Here is a 20,298-nt window from a genome sequence, read left to right as displayed (position 1 = left end):
TATGTTGCTGATGGGGATACAAAATTGTCAGCCCTCTGAAAAACATTTGCGGAGTTTCTCATAAAGTTAAATGTACACTTACTATAGGACTCAGCCCATCTATGCGTAATAATTTACTTAAGAGAAACAAAAATATATGTCCACACAAAGACCTGACATAACTTTATTCTGTAACTGGAAACAAAGTGCCCAATAGGTGATTGTAGTACATCCATACAAATGAGAACTATGCAGCAATAAGGAATAAATTCCTGATATATGCAACAATGTGAGTAACTCTAAAAACCATTATGTTAAGCAACTGACACCAGAAACAAAAGGTTCATACTGTATGGTTCATTTCATATGAAACTCTAAATCATAGTGATAGAAACTGGCTTAGTGGTTGCCTAGGTTTGGGAATAGGGTCAGAACTGAGTGGGGAGGGCACAGGAAATATTTTGGGGTAATAAACATGTTCCAAATCTTCATTATTGCAGTGATTACAGATGTGAATACATTTTCCATGATAATTACATGGGTGTATACACTTAAATGGGTGTATTTTTTGTATGTAAATTGTACTTTAATAAAGCTGATTTTTAAAATCTCAGTTTAATGAGAAAAACATATGCACAAGTAATACACCAAATACTAATATATTATATATGGTCATAGGAGAGATACTCATCATAAATTTCAGGAGTGAAGTCATTTGATTATCTAGTTTTAAAATTATTCTTGTCAACATTCTCTCCATAATTTACTTTTAAAAAACACTAGACCTCACGAACCAAGGCTCTAGGCCAGTCGCTGTGGACCCAGGCTCCAGGTTGACCCCTGTGGATCCAGCTCCAGACCCACACCTGTGGACCTAGGCAGCAGGCCTGCCTCAGTGGACCCTGATGACAGACCAGCCCCTATGAACCCAAGCAGCAGGCTTGCTTGTTACCCAAGTTCAAGGTCTCTTGTCCATGGACTCTGAAAGCAGCCTGTCTGTTGACCTGTCCAAAATCTCTGACTGGGCTGACTGGTTAAGGGCTTTCCCTCCTGAAACCAATCTATAACAACTGGAAAAGGTGACTACTCTTCAAATACACAGACATCAATGCAAGGTTACAAAAATCGCAAAGAATCAGAGATACATCATACTACCAAAGGAAGCAAATAAAGTACCATTAAATGACCCTAAAGAAGGAGATCTATGCATGCTTTCCTGCTTATACTGTCTGAAAAAGAATTCAGTATAATTATCTTAAGGAAGCTCAGTGAGCTACAAGAAAACACAGATGGACAACCAGATAAACTCAGGAAACAATACATGAACAAACGAGAAGTTCCACAGGTACAGAAACCATAAAAAATAATGAAACAGAAATTTTGAAGCTGAAGAGCACAATGAATAAAGTGAAATATTCAATAGAGTTTCAACAGTAGACTTAATCAAGCAGAAGAAAAAATAAGTTAGCTCAAAGACAAATCATTTGAAATTACCGAGTTGATAAGACGCACAAATTGAGAAGCCTAGCTAATTTAAAAAGAAGACATATATAAATAAAATTGTCAATGAAAGAAGAGACATTTCAGTTGACACCACACAGAAAAAAGGATCATAAAAGAACGCTATGTATAATTATACACCAATAAATTGAATAACCCAGGAAAAATGGATAAATTCCTAGAGACATATAATTTACCAAGACTGAATCATGAGGAAATAGAAAATCAAAAGAGACCAATAGCAAGCAAGGAGATTGAATCAGTAATCAAAAACATTCCAGAAAAGAAAAGTTCAGAACCTCATGGTATCATTAGTAAATTCTACAGAACATTTAAAGAAGAATTAATGCTAATCCTTCTCAAACTCTTCCAAACAATTGAACAGGAGGGAATACTTCCAAACTAATTTTACGAGGCCAGCATTATTCTAATACCAAAGCCAGAAAAGGACACTACAAGGAAAGAAAATTACACCGAATCAAAAATCCTCAACAAAACTAGCAAACCAAATTAAACAGCATGTTAAAGAATCATACACTACGATAAAATTGCATTCATCCCTATAATCTGTTTTCATTTTAGTAGGAAATAAATAAAATTAAAAGTGAAAAAAAAAAAGGAATCATACACCATGATCAAATTATTATATTTATCCCTGGGATACAAGGATAATTCACCATAAGAAAATCAATCAATATGGTATAACACATTAATAGAATGAATAACAAAATTTATGTGATAACTTCAATAGATACAGGAAAACCATTTGACAAAATTCAACATCCTTTTATGGTGAAAACTCTCAACAATCTAGGTATAGAATGAATATACTTTAATATAATAAAGTCAACATATGCCAACTCCACAACTAACATCACTGTCAGTGGTAAAAGTTGAAAGGTTTTCCTTTAAGATCAGAAACAACACAAGTATGCATACTCTTGCCACTTCTAGGTAACATTGTACTGAAAAATCTAATCTTAATAATTAGACAAGAAGAATAATTAAAGGCATCTAAATTGGAATGGAAGAAGTAAAATTCTCTGTTTTCAGATGTCATAATATCATATATAGAAAACCCTAACGACTCTACCAAAATCTGTTAGAGCTAACAAACAAATTCAGTAAAGTCTCAGGATACAAAATCAATATACAAAAATCAGTTGTGTTTTTATACACTAACAACAAACTATTTGAAGAAGAAATGAAGACAATTCCATTTACAATAGCATCCAAAGAATAAAATACTTAAGAATAAATATAACCAAAGAAATGAGAGAGCTATACACTAAAAACCATCACATTGATGAAAGAAATTGAAGAGACAAATAAATAAAAAGATATCCTGTGTTCATGGATTGAAAGAATTAACATTGTTAAAACATCCATATTATGTAATCTCTATTAAAATTTCAATGGTATTTTCCATTAGAAAATAGAAAAAAAAATAGAAAAAAAAATAGAAATAGAAAAAAAAAAATCCTAAAATTTTTATGGAACCACCATAGACCTTAAAGTGTCAAAGAAAAGAAAGAAGAAAAAACCCAAAGACATACTTCCTGATTTCAAATTATATTACAAAGCTATAATAATCAAAACAATGGCACGGGCATAAAAAACAGATACAGGTCATTGGAACAGAATAAAGAGCAACCCAGTAATAAATGCATGCATATACATCAATTAATCTTCAACAAGGGCATCAAGGATACACAATGGGAAAAGGATAATTTCTCCAATAAATAGTGGTGGGAAAACTTGAGATCCCCATGCAAAAAAAAAAAAAGAAAAAAAAAGAAATTGGACACACATCATACACCGTACAAAAAATTGAACTCAAAATGGATTCAAGACTTAAACTTAAGAGTGATACTCTAAAACTCCCTCCCAGAAGAAAACATTGGAAAAAAATTATTTGACATGAATCTTGGCAATGGTTTGTTTTAATATAACACCAAAAGCATAGACAACAAAGACAAAAATAAACAAGTGAGATTACAGCAAACTATAAAGGAAAAAAACTATATCGTAAAGGAAACAATTAACAAAATGAAAAGGCAACCTACGGAATGGAAAAAAAAAAAATTATTTTCAACCTGACAGAGGGTTGGTTAATATCCAAATATATATAAGTAACTCCTACAACTCAATAGCAATGAATAAATAAACAAATAAATAAACCAATTAAAAAAATTTCAAAGGACATTTCTTTAAAGACGCATGAATGGCAAACAGGTATATGGAAAGTGCTCAATATCACTAGTCATCACGCAAATGCAAATGCAAACCACAATAAAATATATGTTAGGATGGCTATCATTAAAAAAAGGAAGAAAGAAAGAAAAAGCAAAACAACAGGTACAGGTAACAAGTGCTAGTGAAATTGTGGAGAAAAGGGAACACAGGTACACTGTTGGTGGGAACTTAAATAGGCACAGCTATTACGGAAAAATGTTGAGGTTTTTCAAGAAATTAAAAATAGAGCTACCATATGATCCAGCAATCCCACATTTGGGTATTTATCCAAAGAAATTAAAATTACTATCTTGAAGAGGTACATGTCCTCCCATGTTTATTGCAGCATTACTCACAACAGCCAAGATATAGAAACAATCTAAATCACCATGGATGAATGAATGGATAAAGAAAATATGGTATATGCATAGAACAGAATATTCTATGGTGCCGAATAAGGCCTTAAAAAAGAAGGAAATCCTGCCACCTATGACAACATGGATGAACCTGGAGGACATTATGTTAAGAGAAATAAGCCAGACACAGAAAGACAAATGCTATATAATCTCATTTATGTCTACACATATAATCTTATATGTGTAAAACGTAAAATTGTCAATCTTATGCTAGCAGAGAATAGAATGCTGATTACCAAGGCTGTGGGGAGGGGAAATGAGGAGGGGAGAGTCAAAGGGTACAAAATTTCAGTTATATAAAATAAATAAGTTCTGGAGATTTATTATACAGCATGGTTCCCATAGCTACAATATTGTATACTTGTCTTAGTCTATTCTGACTGTTATAACAAAATACCATAGACTGAATAACTTATAAACAATAAAAATTTATTTCTCTCAGTTCTGGAGGTGGAAAGGTAAAGATCAAGTCATCAGCATGGTTGCATTCTGATGAGGGCTTTCTTCCTGGTTGTAACTTGGGGGCAATTTCTTGCTGTGTAGTTACATGGTGGAAGGAATAGTGAGCAATGTGGGGTCTCTTTTTTATGAGCATTATTAACCCCATTTATGAGGACTACAATCTTACAACCTAATCACCTCCCAAAAGCCCCATCTCCTACTGTGTTTCTCCGAAAATAAGACCTAGCTGGACAATCAACTTTAATGCGTCTTTTGTAGCAAAAATTAATATAAGACCCGGTATTATATTATCTTATATTATACCCGGTCTTACATTAAGACCGGGTCTTATATAAATTTTTTAAATAATACAATTAAATATTTTTAAATAATATAATTAAATAAGACTGGGTCTTATATTAATTTTTGCTCCAAAAGACACATTAGAGTTGCTGGTCCTGCTAGGTGTTATTTTTGGGGAAACACGGTACCTTAATAGAATGGTTTTTAAAACAAACAAACAAAAATACACGCTAGAAAATGGAGGGTTCTGGGAGATCCAAGATGGCAGAGTAAATAAACACTGTGCCTGTGTTCCTCCATGAACACATTAAATTACAACTAAATTATAGAACAATCAACCTGGAGAACCCTCTGAAGTCTAACTGAACAGAAGTTTTTTAACTGAGGATATAGAGAAGACACATCAAGACTGGTAGGAGGGGCGGAAACACAAAATAAGCCCCAAACCTCCCTATGGTGGTTGAGAACTGGGAGGGCTCTCTCAGCCATGGAGGCTCCCCTCAGAGGAACGAGAGACCACAGCCCCACCCCATCCTCCCCAACCCACCCAACCCAGAGTACTGGTGCCAGGAAGAAGAGCCCCCACAACATTTCGTGAAAAAAACACTGGACATTCCAACCATCCAGGCGGGACAGAGGCTGAAGGAAACCCAGGTGTCCTCTTAAATGGCCCATACACAGACTCACTCGTTCACAGGCACTCACCTTGGGCTCCAGTGGAGGGATGGTGACTCAGGGTGAGTTGGAGGCATATGGGGGGGCAGACTGAAGCGTGTGGTTTCCAGGCAAGGGCTGGAGGACTGTAGGCTGTGTAGGAACCTCCTCTCCTGTAGCTGGCAGGCAGACACCATTTTTCCTGTATTGAGCCCGCCCCCACCACAGCCAAATTTGAATCTGATTGGCCTGGTGAGCTCTGCAGCTCCACCCTGCTGACTCACTGAGACCTCCCCCCACCCAACTCTGCCAACCTGGAGGCAACTTCTTGGCCTGTAGCCAGCTCCTTCCACATTGTACTCTTTCTTGGAAAACTGTCAGAGTACAGCAGGCCCCAGCCTGGTAGTGAATGGCTTCTGTCCGTGTGCTCTGAGACTTTTGCTGACTTGCTGCAGGCTCAGCACTGACACCAAACCATAATTTACATTAACCTGGTGACCGTAACTCTCCCCACTCTAGTAACTCCCTGAGAGCCTGTCTCACCCAACTTGCTATCACATGAGGTTCTATCAGCAGCTGAACCTTAAGGGAGTCAGCAGGTAGCAACAGGCCTCGGGATGTTCTGGCTTTTGGCAGAGCTACCCCGGGCCTGGTTCTGGTGACAGACATCTTCATTTCACAGTGCAGCCTCTCCCACGAGCCTCCAGGTACACGATAGGCAGCAACCAACTAGGAATTGCTTTTAGCTCCTACCAGGTACTTCCTGGCCAGTCACAGGGATTGGCTGACCTGGCTCTGCACCAAAGCCTCTCCTGAGAAGCCCCAGAACCAACATACTTGGAGGTTGGCTCAGACCACAGCAGAACACCACCCAATTAGCCCCATAATTGCTTGTGAATTCGGAAGTAAATCCGGGAAGGAAAAAGAAGGACTCATTTGGATGGATTAAGTTAAAAGTAAAGAGGTTTGTTTAAAATGATGAGTATGAAACAGTTGTTTTGACACAATCCATAGTGACAGAAAGTACTAGTCTTTCCCCAGCTTGAGCTCTGTCTTCCCTCTCACATAAGTCTTTTGACATGTGAAGGGAAAATGACGAATAATATCAACAAACAAGGGAAGTAGCATTTAGAACATATCTGACTGTCTTCTAGCTATTCTTATATCATGTTAATGTATTCTTGCACTGGATTCTTTTCAGTCGGGAACAGAATAGAGAACAAATATCTCCCAGGAATGATAGGCCAATTGATTTCATTCTCCAAAATGGTTCTTGTGGCCTTGTTTTTCTTCTCTGACAATGTGGGCGGCATCACCAGATCCTTGTCTAGGTTGATAATATGCACTGTCAGTTCTTATTTCTCCCAAAGTCACATTTATAAGAATCCGGGGAAATAAAACATATATATTTGTCAAGGGAATGTCAACAGTGTTGCTTCTGATGACTAGTCCCGTCCATGCAGCAGCCTGGAGATGGCAAGTTTGGGGGACGCCAGAGCACAGTGATCACACCAGCAGTTTGCGAATTAGGTAGACTGAGGTTTGTGCCTGGCTTTCCTGCTTACTAGCTCTGTCATCTTCTGAAGTCTGCTCCTTCATTTTTCAAATAAAATTTCTAATAGCTACCTTATGGTATTTTGTGAGGACTCAAAGGCATGAAGAATGTAAAGCACTGACCGCAGTTCCTGCTCCACTGTTTACTATACGTAAGGTTTGATGACCTTTATGGGTTTATTAGGAACCTCTGACCTCTAATGCCCACGGACAGCTAAAGCCCTGGACAACTCTTAACCTTTATGCCTCCCTTTCCTCCTCTCTAACTTGGGTAATAATACCTATCTTATCTATCTGATGGGATCATTAAAATGATCGAATGTAAAGGAACTCTGATAATTGCAGTGGGCTGATCAATAATGTGCTAATTACATCATGTTTGTGGAAGGAGGAAGAGTGGGAATCAGGGAAGGTGACACTTTTAAATAACCTTGTTTTTTTCATTGGAGGAGAGAATATTTTGAAGAAGATAAGTTTATAATTGCATAATTGGTTGAATTTGGGTAGGACAAAGAAGGTGAGAAACATGATTCTAATAAAATCAGAATTAAAAATTAGGCATTATCATGAAAGTGTAAATAAATGGAAGAATATTATACTCCAGAAAGTATTGCTTAAGACTGCTAGGAAGTAAAACTCAACTTGGTTTTTTTTTTTTTTTGGCATACTCAAACACACACACACACACACACACACACACACACACTTAATTCCATGTGATTAAGCAGCTTTGTTCCTGTCATTTTCAACATGCCACTGCTTTCCAGAACTTGGGGAGGCATTGAGGGACAGGGCTCTCTGGTTCTCAAATGTCTCTCATTGCACAACTCTGGTTTTTGAAGCGGTGTGCCAGAGGCGAAGTGCATACTTTGTCCCTTCCAGGATTTATGGGGAATCAAATGCTTGAGTCAGAAGTTGTCAAGTACCCATTTCATTTTGATTTAAAAGACAGTTAATGTTTAAAATTGAAAAGAACACAAGTGATTATTACTAAAATAGGTAACGGGAGCTAACAATTGACAAGAAGATCTCTTTTACATGCAGCAGAGGATGCTGATTTGCAGTTAGGGAGCTGAAACAGGCTCCTAATAAAAGGAGACTTGGTTTTCTGAATGACGGTATTCTGTGACTGAGTGTTGTATCTTCTTTGATGGTAAAGAGGCAAATGGGGTATTTTGATATGTTGCTGGAAAGATCATTTCTCTTGCTCTACTATAAAGTTCTGTTCATACCCATGACTTCCACACCACAGTAACTTGGCAAGAAGCTACAATGGCTCACAAGTGGATGCTTGTAGGCATTTAAATTGTCCGGGCTTATTTGCAGCCTGGAGAAAATGAAGGGGGCACATGGTTACTGTAAATGTGGACCTTTCTATTGAACAGTGATATATAAGACGGATGACTAATAAACATACCCTCCGTGGGAAACATTTGAGTGATGACATCTTTTTCCTTTCACCCTTTGAACTAGTCACAATGGCTGGCATTTTATTTAAGGGATATATGGGAAACAGACGAAGCCCCAAGGCAGATCACCCTGGCAGATGTAGAAGAGAAGGTTATGCTTTTTCATGTATGTTACCTGTGTTTTGCTATCATTTTAACATCTGCCAGGGAGATCAGCTTGGGGTCCTGCATGTACACACTGAATGCCCACGTCTGGTAGCCAACTGTAGTTTCCTGCCTTAAGAGAAAAACAGTTTATTAGGCTGTGGCCGTGAGGCCCCTGCCATCAGCCCCATCCATGCTGCTTAGCTTCTTGGACAAACACACTCACAAAGATTCTTGGGAAAAATTCATTGTTAGCTACCTTTTTCTATATATCCCCAACAAGAAAGATGCTTACACTTCCTTGGTCCTCATCGGAGATTAATAATGATCAAATAATAAGATGGCTGTAATTTTGCAAGACATAAAGAGAAATGGAAAATATTACAATATTGACTAATGCCACTTTGAAAAAAAGGAGTTCCCTATGCCCTCTCTATGTGATTTATTGTGTTCAGGTACCTAGATTTGCCCACAGATATATATTTTTCAGGACAAAATTAGCTTGGTTTGCCATTAGACTCTATCATATCACTGAGTATGTTCCTACTCTTTTGTCTGTTCTGTTTTCTCCTTTGTTGCTGAGATTTCCCAAATTTTTCTAAATTAGTACATATAGACTTGATTCATTCTTTTTTAAAAGAAAAATTGAACTATAATTGACATATATTAGTTTTAGGTGTAGAACATAATGACTTGACATATATATATATTGCAAAATGGTTACTACAAATCTGGTTACCATCCATCACCTCACATAGGCACAAATTTTTTTTTTTTTTGTGATAAGAACTTTTAATATCTACTCTTTTAGCAACTTTCAAATATACAGTAGAGCGTTGTTAACTATAGTCACGATGCTATACATTTCATTCCCAGGATTTACTAATCTCATAGCTGGAAGTTTGTACTTTTTGACCAGCTTTGCCCATTTCCCCCAATCCCACGCTCTGCTTCTGGCAACCACCAATCTGTTCTTTGTTTCTATGACTTTAGTTTTTTTAAAAGATTACACGTATAAGTGAGATCATATAGTATTTGTATTTCACTTCCCATGATGCCCTCAAGTTCCATCCATGTCAAAAAGGGCAAGATTTTCTTCTTTTTATGGCTGAATAATATTCCATTGATGTATGTATGAGTACATATATAGGTATAACATTTTCCCCCCATTCATCCATCAATGGACACTTGGGTTGTTGTCATGTCTTGGTTATTATAAATAATGCTTCACTGTGTGACAAACACAAGGGAGCAGATGGCTTTTCGAAACAGTGATTTGCTTCCTTGGGATAAATACTCAGAAGTGGAATTGCTGGTTCATATACTAGTGTTATTTTTAATTTTTTAAGGAGCCTTTGTACTGTTTTCAATAATGGCTGAACCAATTTACAGTTTCACCAACAGTGCATGAGGGTTACTTTTTCTTCATATCCTTGCAGACACTTGTTATCTTTTGCTTTCTTGATGATAGCCTTTCTAACAGGTGTGAGGTGATATTGTGGTTTAATTTGCATTTTCCCTATGATTAGTGATATTGAGTACGTTCTCATGTACCTGTTGACCATTTGTACATCTTCTTTGAAAAGGAAACATCTGTTCATTTCTTCTGCCCATTTTTTAATTGGATTGCTTGTTTCTTTTTTGCTACAGAATTTTATGAGTTGCTTATGTATTTTAGATATTAACTCCTTAGTAGATATGATTTGCAAATATTTTCTTCCAATCCATAAGCTGCCTTTTTATTTTGTTGGTGGTTTCCTTTGCTGTTCAAGAGTTTCTAGTTTGATGTAGTTCAGTTTCTTTATTTTTCCTTTTATTGCATTTACTTTGGTGTGAAATCCAAAAAAAAAATCATTGCCAAGACCTATGTCAAGGAGATTTCTTGCCTCTCTGTTTTCTTCTAGGAATTTTATGGTTTCAAGTCTTACATTCATGTTTTTGAGAGTTGTTTTTCTCTATGGGGTAAGATAGGAGTCCAGTTTTGTTCTTTTGTGTGTGGCTGTCCATCTTTCCCAACACCATTTATTGAACAGGTTCTCCTTTCCCCATTGTATGTTCTTGGCACCTTTGTCATAAATTAATTGACCATATATGTGTAGGCTTGTTTCTGGGCTCTCTATTCTGGTCCGTTGATCTATGCATTTGTTTTTAATGTCATTACCACACTGTTTTGATTACTATAGTTTTGTAATATGTTTGAAATCAGGAAGTGTGGTACCTCCAGCTATGTTCTTTCTTTTCAAGATTGCCTTGGCTACTTGAGGTCTGTTGTGATTTCATACAAATTTTAAGATTGGTTTGTTGTAGTTCTCTGAAAAGTGCCATTGAATTTTGATTGGGATTACATTGAATCTGTAGATTTCTTTGGGTAGTATGGACATTTTAAATATTAACTCTTCCATGTTTTTCCATTTATTTGTCTCTTCTTCAGTTTCTTTCATTAATGCCTTGTAGTTTTCAGTGTATAGATATTTTCACCTCCTTAGTTCAATTTATGCTTAGGTATTTTATTCTTTTTGATATAATAGTAAATGGATTGTTTTTTAAATTTCTGCTTCTGATAGTTCATTGCTAAGGTATAAAATAAGAACAGGTTTATGTATACTGATTTTGTATCCTGCAACTTTACTGAATTCATTAGTTCTAACAGATTTTTGGTGATAGAAATTTTTCTATAAAAAATTTAAATTACTTGCTTAATTCTACATCCTTCCATTCTTGAACCTAAATTAGATGAATCTAAGCACGTAGGCAAATTACTCCAGTTTTCTGGATTCTTTCCTCATCTTGCTTTTTGCTGCTAGAATCAGTCTCTTTAAAAATGAAGAAGAGCACACACCTATATAAAGATCTGGACCACATTATTATTAGGGGATTGGAGGGGGACACTTTTTTGCTCAGATATACAGCCCTCTTATATCAATATGAATATGAACTATGCCAAGACGCCAGATGTCTAAACTAACTCAAACTCTATGAGCCTTCTTATTTTACTTTCATTACATATGACTCAAAGCAGCTCCTCGAGTCCAGCCTCCTGAGAATTGAATGGAAGAAGACCTGGAGGTCAGCATGACCTAACGTGACTAGTAGGTCAACATGACAATTTTCAGGACTAAGTTCTAACATGGTGCATTCAAAGAATAATGCTGTCCCCTTGGTCTTTCATTTTATCACATTTGTTGTTAAGACACATATTTAGAATCAAGATTTCATGTCTAAGATGATATGCAAAAATATATTATAAATTGATAAAGTAAGAAGCTCTTGCCCTTACTCTCCACTCCCTACCTCCAACCTGCCTAACTACATAAACATTAAATACTATGTAGACACTTCATTGTGAGCCTTAAGAAGGTATGTTTCTATTGGCAACTAAGTTCCTAAACATCACTGCACACCAACTAGGAGAGAATCAGGATTGATGAAAACACAAAGGTAAGATTTGTTCTAGATGATTTATTCTTCTATAATTTCTTTCAAGAGCTCCCCAACCCCAACACACACACACACACACACACACACACACACACACACACACACACACCCCTTTTTCCCTTATATAAATAATGAACTTTGGAAGTCCTTTAACTTTTTTTTTCTTTTTCTTATAGACATCATTCTAAAGTAAAATAGAGACCAGTGTATTCTGGAAGTTTATGTAAGTTCCAAAAAAGGAGTCACACTGGTGCAATTTCAACCCTCACTACAGCAGGTTTCTTTATGGTGAGTATGACAAAGGGCAGGCTGTGCTGTGAAAATGCCAGCCATCTCTGGGTTAGAAAACCTTCTATCACTCTTCTTGATTTGACATGAAATATTAAACACCAGTTACCAGCAAAAAGTTATTGAACACAGATGTCCACTATCACTTTCAAATTGCTAAAGTCAATTTAGGTTTATATATTTTCTTTGCTTAAGCGTTCGCATGCAACACAAATGTTCTGTGACAGTAATGATTTCACAATATACTCTTTCAATTAGGAAAGCACATCATATATGTGTTTTCATTTTTAAAATGCCTATATTTTTATTCAAAAGCTCTGGGTCCCTCGCAAAAAATGGGACCTTGAATTGAAAAATAAATAAAAAGAAAGAGCTCCACCTACTGATTCATTTAAAAAAAATTTTTTTCTGCTCTCTTTTTGAATTGAAAATAATCTTTGGCACAACAGGGATATTGTGAGCATGTAGCTCAAAATGTTTGGTTGAAGAAAAGAAAAAAAGATACAGGAGTTACCCCCATGGAAAGAAATAGATTAGAATGGAGCTCTGTCTCTGAAACTAAAAAAAGCCCTCACTCTGCCTTTTCTGTGCCCCTCATAAGCCCTAATTAATAAATCTGCTTCAGGTTTCATGTTTCTCAGGGATATGGCTGGATTTAACAGAATCCCAAAGGATCAGACATTTTGCTCCATTACAATAATCATATTCATGACATTGGCCTCCTCTTCCTTCTGAAGGACTTGGTGGGCTCTCTTTGAAAGTGTTTACAGGACTATTTCTCCCGATGGTGAAACCGAAATTGTTGTGCACCTACCATACTACTCTCCTGCCCCGACCAGTACCCAGACTTAAGTAATTTCATAGAGGAAGTGAAGAAAAACATCCATTGGGAACCTGGGGGGTAATTTAAGGAGGCCAAGAGCAGTTACTTGTGGAGGAACTGCTGCGCCAACCTCCTGGGGGTGAGGGTTGAGAGTAGCCGCTGGAACGTGGCTCTCCGAGACGTCTGCCAGCTCACACCCTGCTACCTCTGATGGTGAGAAGCTTCCAGAACCAGTTTTTAATTCCTGCTTTGAAGCTTCTTTTGTGAAGGGCGTGTTCCCATGAATCTCCCATTGTATGTCAACCCACGCAGCTTCTTGGGATACAGACAGATGTGACTTATTTAGGAAATATCCTGGCAGCTTTGAAGGGTCAGGATGTTCTGCATCTTAGGTACCCACTGCTTCCAGCTTGGACCCGGCTTCCTGAATTACAAATATCTCTTAAGATGAACAAACACCAGACTGTATTCTTCTCTTATGTTTGAGCAGTGGCTATAGAAAATATTACCAATGGGCACCAAGATGATATCTGGAAACACACAATGGAGTAATTTAGATTGAAGTCTCCTACCTTTGACTCTGTCCGCTCAGCCATGCATTCCTACAGACATGATTGACTAACCATAAGACCTAGGAATTCAAAGTCTGAATAGAAAATGTCTATTCTTCCCCCAAATGAATCACACATCACCTATCACTGCAGAGTTGCCAAACTCTACGATTTTCTCGTCAAACATAAATTCAATAGCTGACCACAGTCAGGGACAGAAATTTCTTATAAATCAAATAACTACATACATTGGAGGGAGATGCAGGGGACCCGCTGCCACATTTCAGTCAATCAAAAATATATGTAATGAGCATCTACTGCGTTCAAGTTATGCTTGGTGCTGTGGAGATATTTAATGAAATATGACCTGGACCTAACCCTTAAGCAAGGAAACATCTACTTCACACTGCTGCTATGAGGATTATATGCAATTACCTAGCACGGTGCCTGGCACATAGTCAGTGATGGATAAATGGCCGCTATTATCATTATTAGTAATGTAATATAACATTTATGCAATATTTAAAACATAAATGTTATGGGAGAGATGTCACATGATGAATGGATTACCAAATGATTGACCCAGACACTAATTGTTCTGAGGTCAGAATAAAGGAAAATTCCCAGAGTCTGAAGTAGGTGAAATAGTTTTATGCAGATAATTTCGGCCCTAATTACAATTTACTATTTTTGGAAGCTCCCTAAGGTCTAGGCGCCAGGCTGAGCAATTAACGATTTCATCTCTGTAATGTTCACAATCAAATGATGTAGATATATTCACTCCCATTTTACAGATGAGGAAATGAGGCTCACATAGGCTAAGTAACATACTCTATGTCACAAAGGCCTGACACAGTTTTTCCACTTAATCAAAAGGTCTCCATCATAGAATTACAGACAATTAGAGTTGGAAGGAAATGAAGAGACCACGTTGTCTTAATTGCTGACTTGACAGGTAAAGCAGCAGAGGTCTGGAGAAGAAAAGTAATTCGCACAAGTCTACACACCTAACTGGTGACATAACTGAAATTAGAAACCAAGGTTCTGGTTCCAAGTTGGTGCCATTTCCAATATTTTTTCTAAGTATTTTCCAATATTTATCCTAAATCAATAGTACTTTTAAAATATAAATGTAAAAAGATTATGCTAAGAGAAATCTTTGTACTCCAAGTCAATCTTACATCATCTCTCTCTCTCTGCTGAGCAGCTACCTAGTGATTTACTGTTACTGAGAAATCATTCCCCACCTCACATTCCACCCCACTCCATTACACACACTCTCTCTCTCAAAATACACACACCCTCCTTTTATTCGGAAGGGAAAATGAAAGCTAATTTTATATGACAAGATTTGGAGCGTCTGTTTAAGCCCAGGCTTAACTCAACCATTCCCTCCAAAATTTATCTTTCAGCAGGATTTGGAGCTAATCTCTTTCCTGGGAACTGTATAATTTAGAACAAATATGGCAAATATCTACTAAACAGTAGATGCTATGGTCTGAATGTTTCCCCCAAATTTGTGTTTCCCCAGAATTCATATGTTAAAATCCTAATGCCCAATGTAATAGTATTAGAAGGTAGGACCTTTGGGAGCTGATTAGGTCATGAGGTTGGAGCCTTCATGGATGGGATTAGTGCCTTTTAAGAAGCCCCACAGAGCTGACTAATCCCTTTCACCATGTGAGACACAGAGAGAAGGTGCCACAGGCTATGAACCAGGAAGAGGGTTGTCACCAGGAAGTGACTGTGCCGGTGCATTGATCCTGGACTTCCCAGCTTCCAGAACTATGAGAAAAAATTTCTGTTCAAATACCCAGTTGGTGGTACTCTGTTATAGTAGCCTGGAGGGACTAAGATGGTAGATATTAGTAACTGATCATAGAACACTTTCTTCTTTGGCTCATGAGTGGTTCTAAGATCAGAGTACCGATCAATGAAACTGTCAAGGGAGATGGAACTTTTGCTCACCCTGACCATAGACTCTTCTTCTTGGTCTGATATGATCATACTGCTCTGTGTCCCTTTTCTGTTATCTGTTAATAGTGCTCAATCAATTTCTAGAATTGAGCTAGGATAAAAATCAAAAGAAACATATACCATTCAAAGTACTGGTAATTTTGAGGGGGAGGAAGTAATTAAGAAGGAGCACAAAGGGGTCTCCTAAGCACTGACAGTGTTTTAATTCATGGCTGTGATGAGAGTTACACAGACATTTGCTTTGAGATAACACTCTCAAAAAAGAAAAGAAAAATATTGAATTAGTGAACTGAAATATCAACTACTAGTTTCGTCATAGCTTTCTTGTTAAGAGAGACTGCCTGATGTGTTGTTAAACACTCCAGTTTTTCCTGTTTTAAAACTTTATTTAAATTTTATTGAAACACACCATATATATATATATATTTATATAATTCCTGGCCTCTTTTACTCAACATTACATCCATTCATTCATGGATATGTTGCAAGTTATTTAGCCATAGTGTTGAAGAACATTGTTTTCAGTTTTGATGATGGTACATAATCTTGCAATGCATATTTTTGGGCATGTCTCCTGGTATGCAGGTTCTGCATTAACTTGGGTATATATATATATTGAAGAGTAAAAGTACACGGTCATAAAATATGGTCAGCTTTAGTCAATACTAGTCTGTGAGAATTCCCATTGCCCCTTAATATTTATTATTATCAGTACTATAAAATTCAGCCATTCTTTAGGTGATTTTAATTTGTATTTTTCTGATGAATAATGAGGATGAGTACCTTTTCATATAGTCCATATTTTTACTGACTATTTACTATCATTGTGTGTGTGTGTGTGTGTGTGTGTGTGTGTGTGCACGTGCACGTGTGAGTGTGTAATGCCCATTCAGTTCTCTTGTCCTTTTTTTTATTTTTTTCTGTTGGGTTATCTGACTCTCTCTTTTTTCTATCTGGGAGTTCTTTATATAATCTGGGGAAAAAAACCTCTTTACCAGTAGTATGTGTTGAAAGCATGTTTCCTCTCTTGGTGGTTTATTTTTAACTGTCTTAATGGTATATTTTATGAACAAAAATGTTCAATATTACTATATAACACCATTTATCAATCTTTCCTAATGGTTAGCACTTTTGTTTCACATTTAAAAAAATTTCACCTATAATGAGATTATGAATACAATTCTCCTATATTATCTTTTATGTGCTTTATTGTTTTCCTTTTCACATGTAAATCTATGATACATATGGAATTGATGTTTGTGAAGTTTAAGTTTCTTTTATTTTTCCTATGTATAGCCAATTTTCCAGTATCATTTGTTGAAAAGACCACCTTTCCCCACTGGAGAGGGGCAGACATGAACACAGGGAGAACACCATTGAAGATAAAGGCAGAGATCAGGGTGATGATGCAGCTATAAGCCAAGGGTGGCCAAAGGTTGCCAGCAAACCATCAGAAGCTAGGCAAGAGGCAAGAGACAGATTTGTCTTCACAGAACTCAGAAAGAACCAACCCTGCTAACATCTTGATCTCAGACTTCTACCAGAACTGTGAGACAATTTTGTTGTTCAAGCCACACAGCCTGTGGTCCTTCTTTATGGCAGCCCTAGGAAACAAATACAGTTAAAACAGCTAGAGTAAATAGGATTAAATTTATGACTACAAGATTTTTTTCTAGCAAAATCTTGAAACTCAAAGAATAATTAAAAAGAGAAACTCTAATTGAGAACAATTTCAGATTTAAAGAAAAATTGCACATATACTACAGAGAATTCCCACACATAGTTTCCTCTATTAGCATCTTACATTAGCACAGTGCACTTTTTACAACTAACGAACTGATATCGACACATTATCGTTAACTAGAGTGCACCCTTTACTGAGATTTCCTTGTTTTAACCTAGTGTCCTAGCCCATCCAGGACACCATGTTACATTTAGTTGCATGTTACCTTGTGCTCCCCTTGGTGTGACAATTTCTGACTTTCTTTGTTTTTGATGACCTTGATCATTTTGAGAAGTACTGCTGAGATATTTTGTGGAACATCCCTCTATTGGGATTTGGCTGATGTTTTTCTCATGACTAGACTGAGATGAGGAGGAGTAAGATCACTCAAGTAAGGTCTCGTTTTCATCATATTAAGTCAAGGGTACAAGCTACCAACATGACTTATCACTGTTAACCACCTACCTGAGGGAGTGCTCATAAGATTTCTCCTCTGTAAAGTTACTCTTTCCTCCCACCCCACCCTTTCATACGACGTTCTTTGGAAAGAAGTCACTATTCACAGCTCGTACTTAAGTAACGGGGAGTTATGCTCCACCTCCTTCGGGGTAGAGTACCTATGTACATTATTTGGAATTCTTTTGCACAGGAGATTTGTCTCTTCTCCTCAGTCTAAATTGTAATTACCTAGAATTATTATTTCAATTCCCTGAAAATAGGGAGATTCTACAAAGAAGATAATTTAAAACTTTTACTAGACAATTTCTCTTTAAAATGAAACAGTATTACCATTTTACCTAAAACGAAGCAAATGTCCTGGTCCAGGTAAATAGAAAGAATAATAATATATACTTTTCAAAGGCATCTGTTGAGTATACAGTCTGTCAACATAAGAAACTTCTAGATTTTTATAAGAATTTATTTGAGCCCAAACTGATGACAATCCTGGGAAGATCTCCAATGCTCCAGAGAAGGACAGTTTTTCAGTTTCTTTTATATCTTTGGAATTAAGGAGGGAACTAAGGAAGATTACACAAAGGTAGGAGAAAGATATAGGATAGTTAACAAGATTATGAGTCTGGAAAGAGGATTACTTTTGGCATCTAAGTGTGTGTTACTGGGGATGCACAAGAACAATGGACAGGGCTTGCTTAAAACTTTTACTAAAGAAGTTACATGCCTGAGACATGACTACCCACCATGACCTGCCCAGTTAGGAATTTATAATCAGATCACCCTGTGAGGTTACTTTCAGTTGCATGTATTACAACACCCCTTTTTCATCTACGAGTCTTAATTTCTCTCCACTACAGCATGTATTCTTAACTACCAAGAGCTTATAATCAATTCCCAATTACAAAGAAAATTTACGATTGGAATAAGATGTTTTAACCTCTTCCATTGTCACAGGGAGGGTTCCATATCCTTGTTTATGACTTAACACTGCCCTTTATTTATGATTATCCTCCATCTGAGGTAGAACATTGGTTAGAATGAGAGAGAAAGCCTTAAATTTTCCCCAAGATGGTAGAGTGTGTCACTAACTGTGGGTGTGCCTCAATTCAGATGTTCTAGATTTTGATTTCCAAAGTATGGAGTTGTAATCTTCATCTCCTTTCTCAGGTAAAACTAATAAAAATATTATAAAAAAATCTCATGCTTCAAAGACCCTAATAGAGTATATTTGATACATCAGTTTTATTAATTCAGCCAACATTTCTGGAGGGCCTGCTATGTGCAAGGCACTATGTTTGGTTCTAAGGAAGAAGCACTGCTAAAGTATAGATAAGGTTTCTGTTTTGACATAGTTTCATATTTGATGGTGGAGAAGACAGGCACTGATAAGAATGAAAAGTGGTAGGTCATATGAAGAAATTTAGGGTGCTATGAGGGTGTAAATGTGATCATGTAGTGGGGTAGTGGGATGGTTAATTTGGTGCAGAGAAGCAGAAGATTTCTTTGAGAAAATTACGTTTAAACTAAATTCTGCAGGATGCATATGACTCAGGTAAACATGGGATGTCAAGTTGGGGAAGAATTATCCTATTAAGTGATATAGTCCGGCTTTGTGAAAGTTAAGTTTCTCTTTGCTTTACAAGGTAGAAAGAAACTTTAGAAAATATCTAAGAAAAGGCTACTGTTGGAATATTTTTGGAAAGCCAGTTGAAAACTCTTTACCCTGAAAATTTATTATAATAGTTAGGGAAAACTCACACTGGTATCCGCTCTTTAAAATCCCGATGGAAATAGCAGCAATACAATACTTCTATAGTAGATAGTGGTTTACAATAGTCAGCCTCTCATGCAAATGATTAATTTGTGTGGTTGTCAGGATATTTGCTACAAAGGGAGAAAAAAAATCTGAGACAGTAATTTCCCCAAATGTGGTGACAATCTAATCATACAAGAATATTCTACTTCATTGTTATGAATATGTGAATTATTCCAATGGTTTACTGTAAATATTTTTTTACTATTTACAAGAAAACATCTGCTACAACTAGATGAATGGTTAGTTACAAAACATATAGCAATTTTGTTTTTAAGAATTGCTTTCCAAAGTACCCCGATTTTACCCTTCACTTCATTCAGGTGCATTTATAACGACATAGGAGGTAATGTCTCAGAATTTAAGCATTTCTAGAGAAGACTCCATTTCATTTTCATAGAGTTCTATCCCTCACCCTGGCTACCTCCCAAGACATATCTTCAAGGTTAATGTTTAAATGTTAATTAAGCCTCCCCATCTCTGAAGAGATAAGTAAGTTAGCAGGCTACCCATGATAACAAGGTTTCTAAGACTAAACATAAAGAAATGTCAATGCATTTTTCATAATGGAAACAATACATTTATAATCTTACA

At 36.7% G+C, this 20,298-nt stretch overlaps 1 protein-coding gene across 3 annotated transcripts in view; it reads right to left on the bottom strand.

Moving 5' to 3' along the window:
- LOC109449436 (multiple epidermal growth factor-like domains protein 6) overlaps positions 1–20,298 on the bottom strand; it is a 731,002-nt gene that overhangs the window by 38,333 nt on the left and 672,371 nt on the right. The window contains exon 25 of one of the 3 annotated variants that reach the window (XM_074327516.1): positions 16,978–17,316. The exons of the other annotated variants lie outside the window; for them this stretch is intronic. Coding sequence (XP_074183617.1) covers positions 17,306–17,316 — 11 coding nt within the window. The 3' untranslated portion in view covers positions 16,978–17,305. Of the gene's footprint in view, positions 1–16,977; positions 17,317–20,298 lie in introns of those variants that run through there. 3 annotated transcript variants of the gene reach the window in all.

Source organism: Rhinolophus sinicus, linkage group LG01 (genome assembly GCF_036562045.2).
Source record: "Rhinolophus sinicus isolate RSC01 linkage group LG01, ASM3656204v1, whole genome shotgun sequence".
Lineage (NCBI taxonomy): Eukaryota > Metazoa > Chordata > Mammalia > Chiroptera > Rhinolophidae > Rhinolophus > Rhinolophus sinicus.
This window is presented reverse-complemented; position numbering and strand designations above follow the sequence as displayed.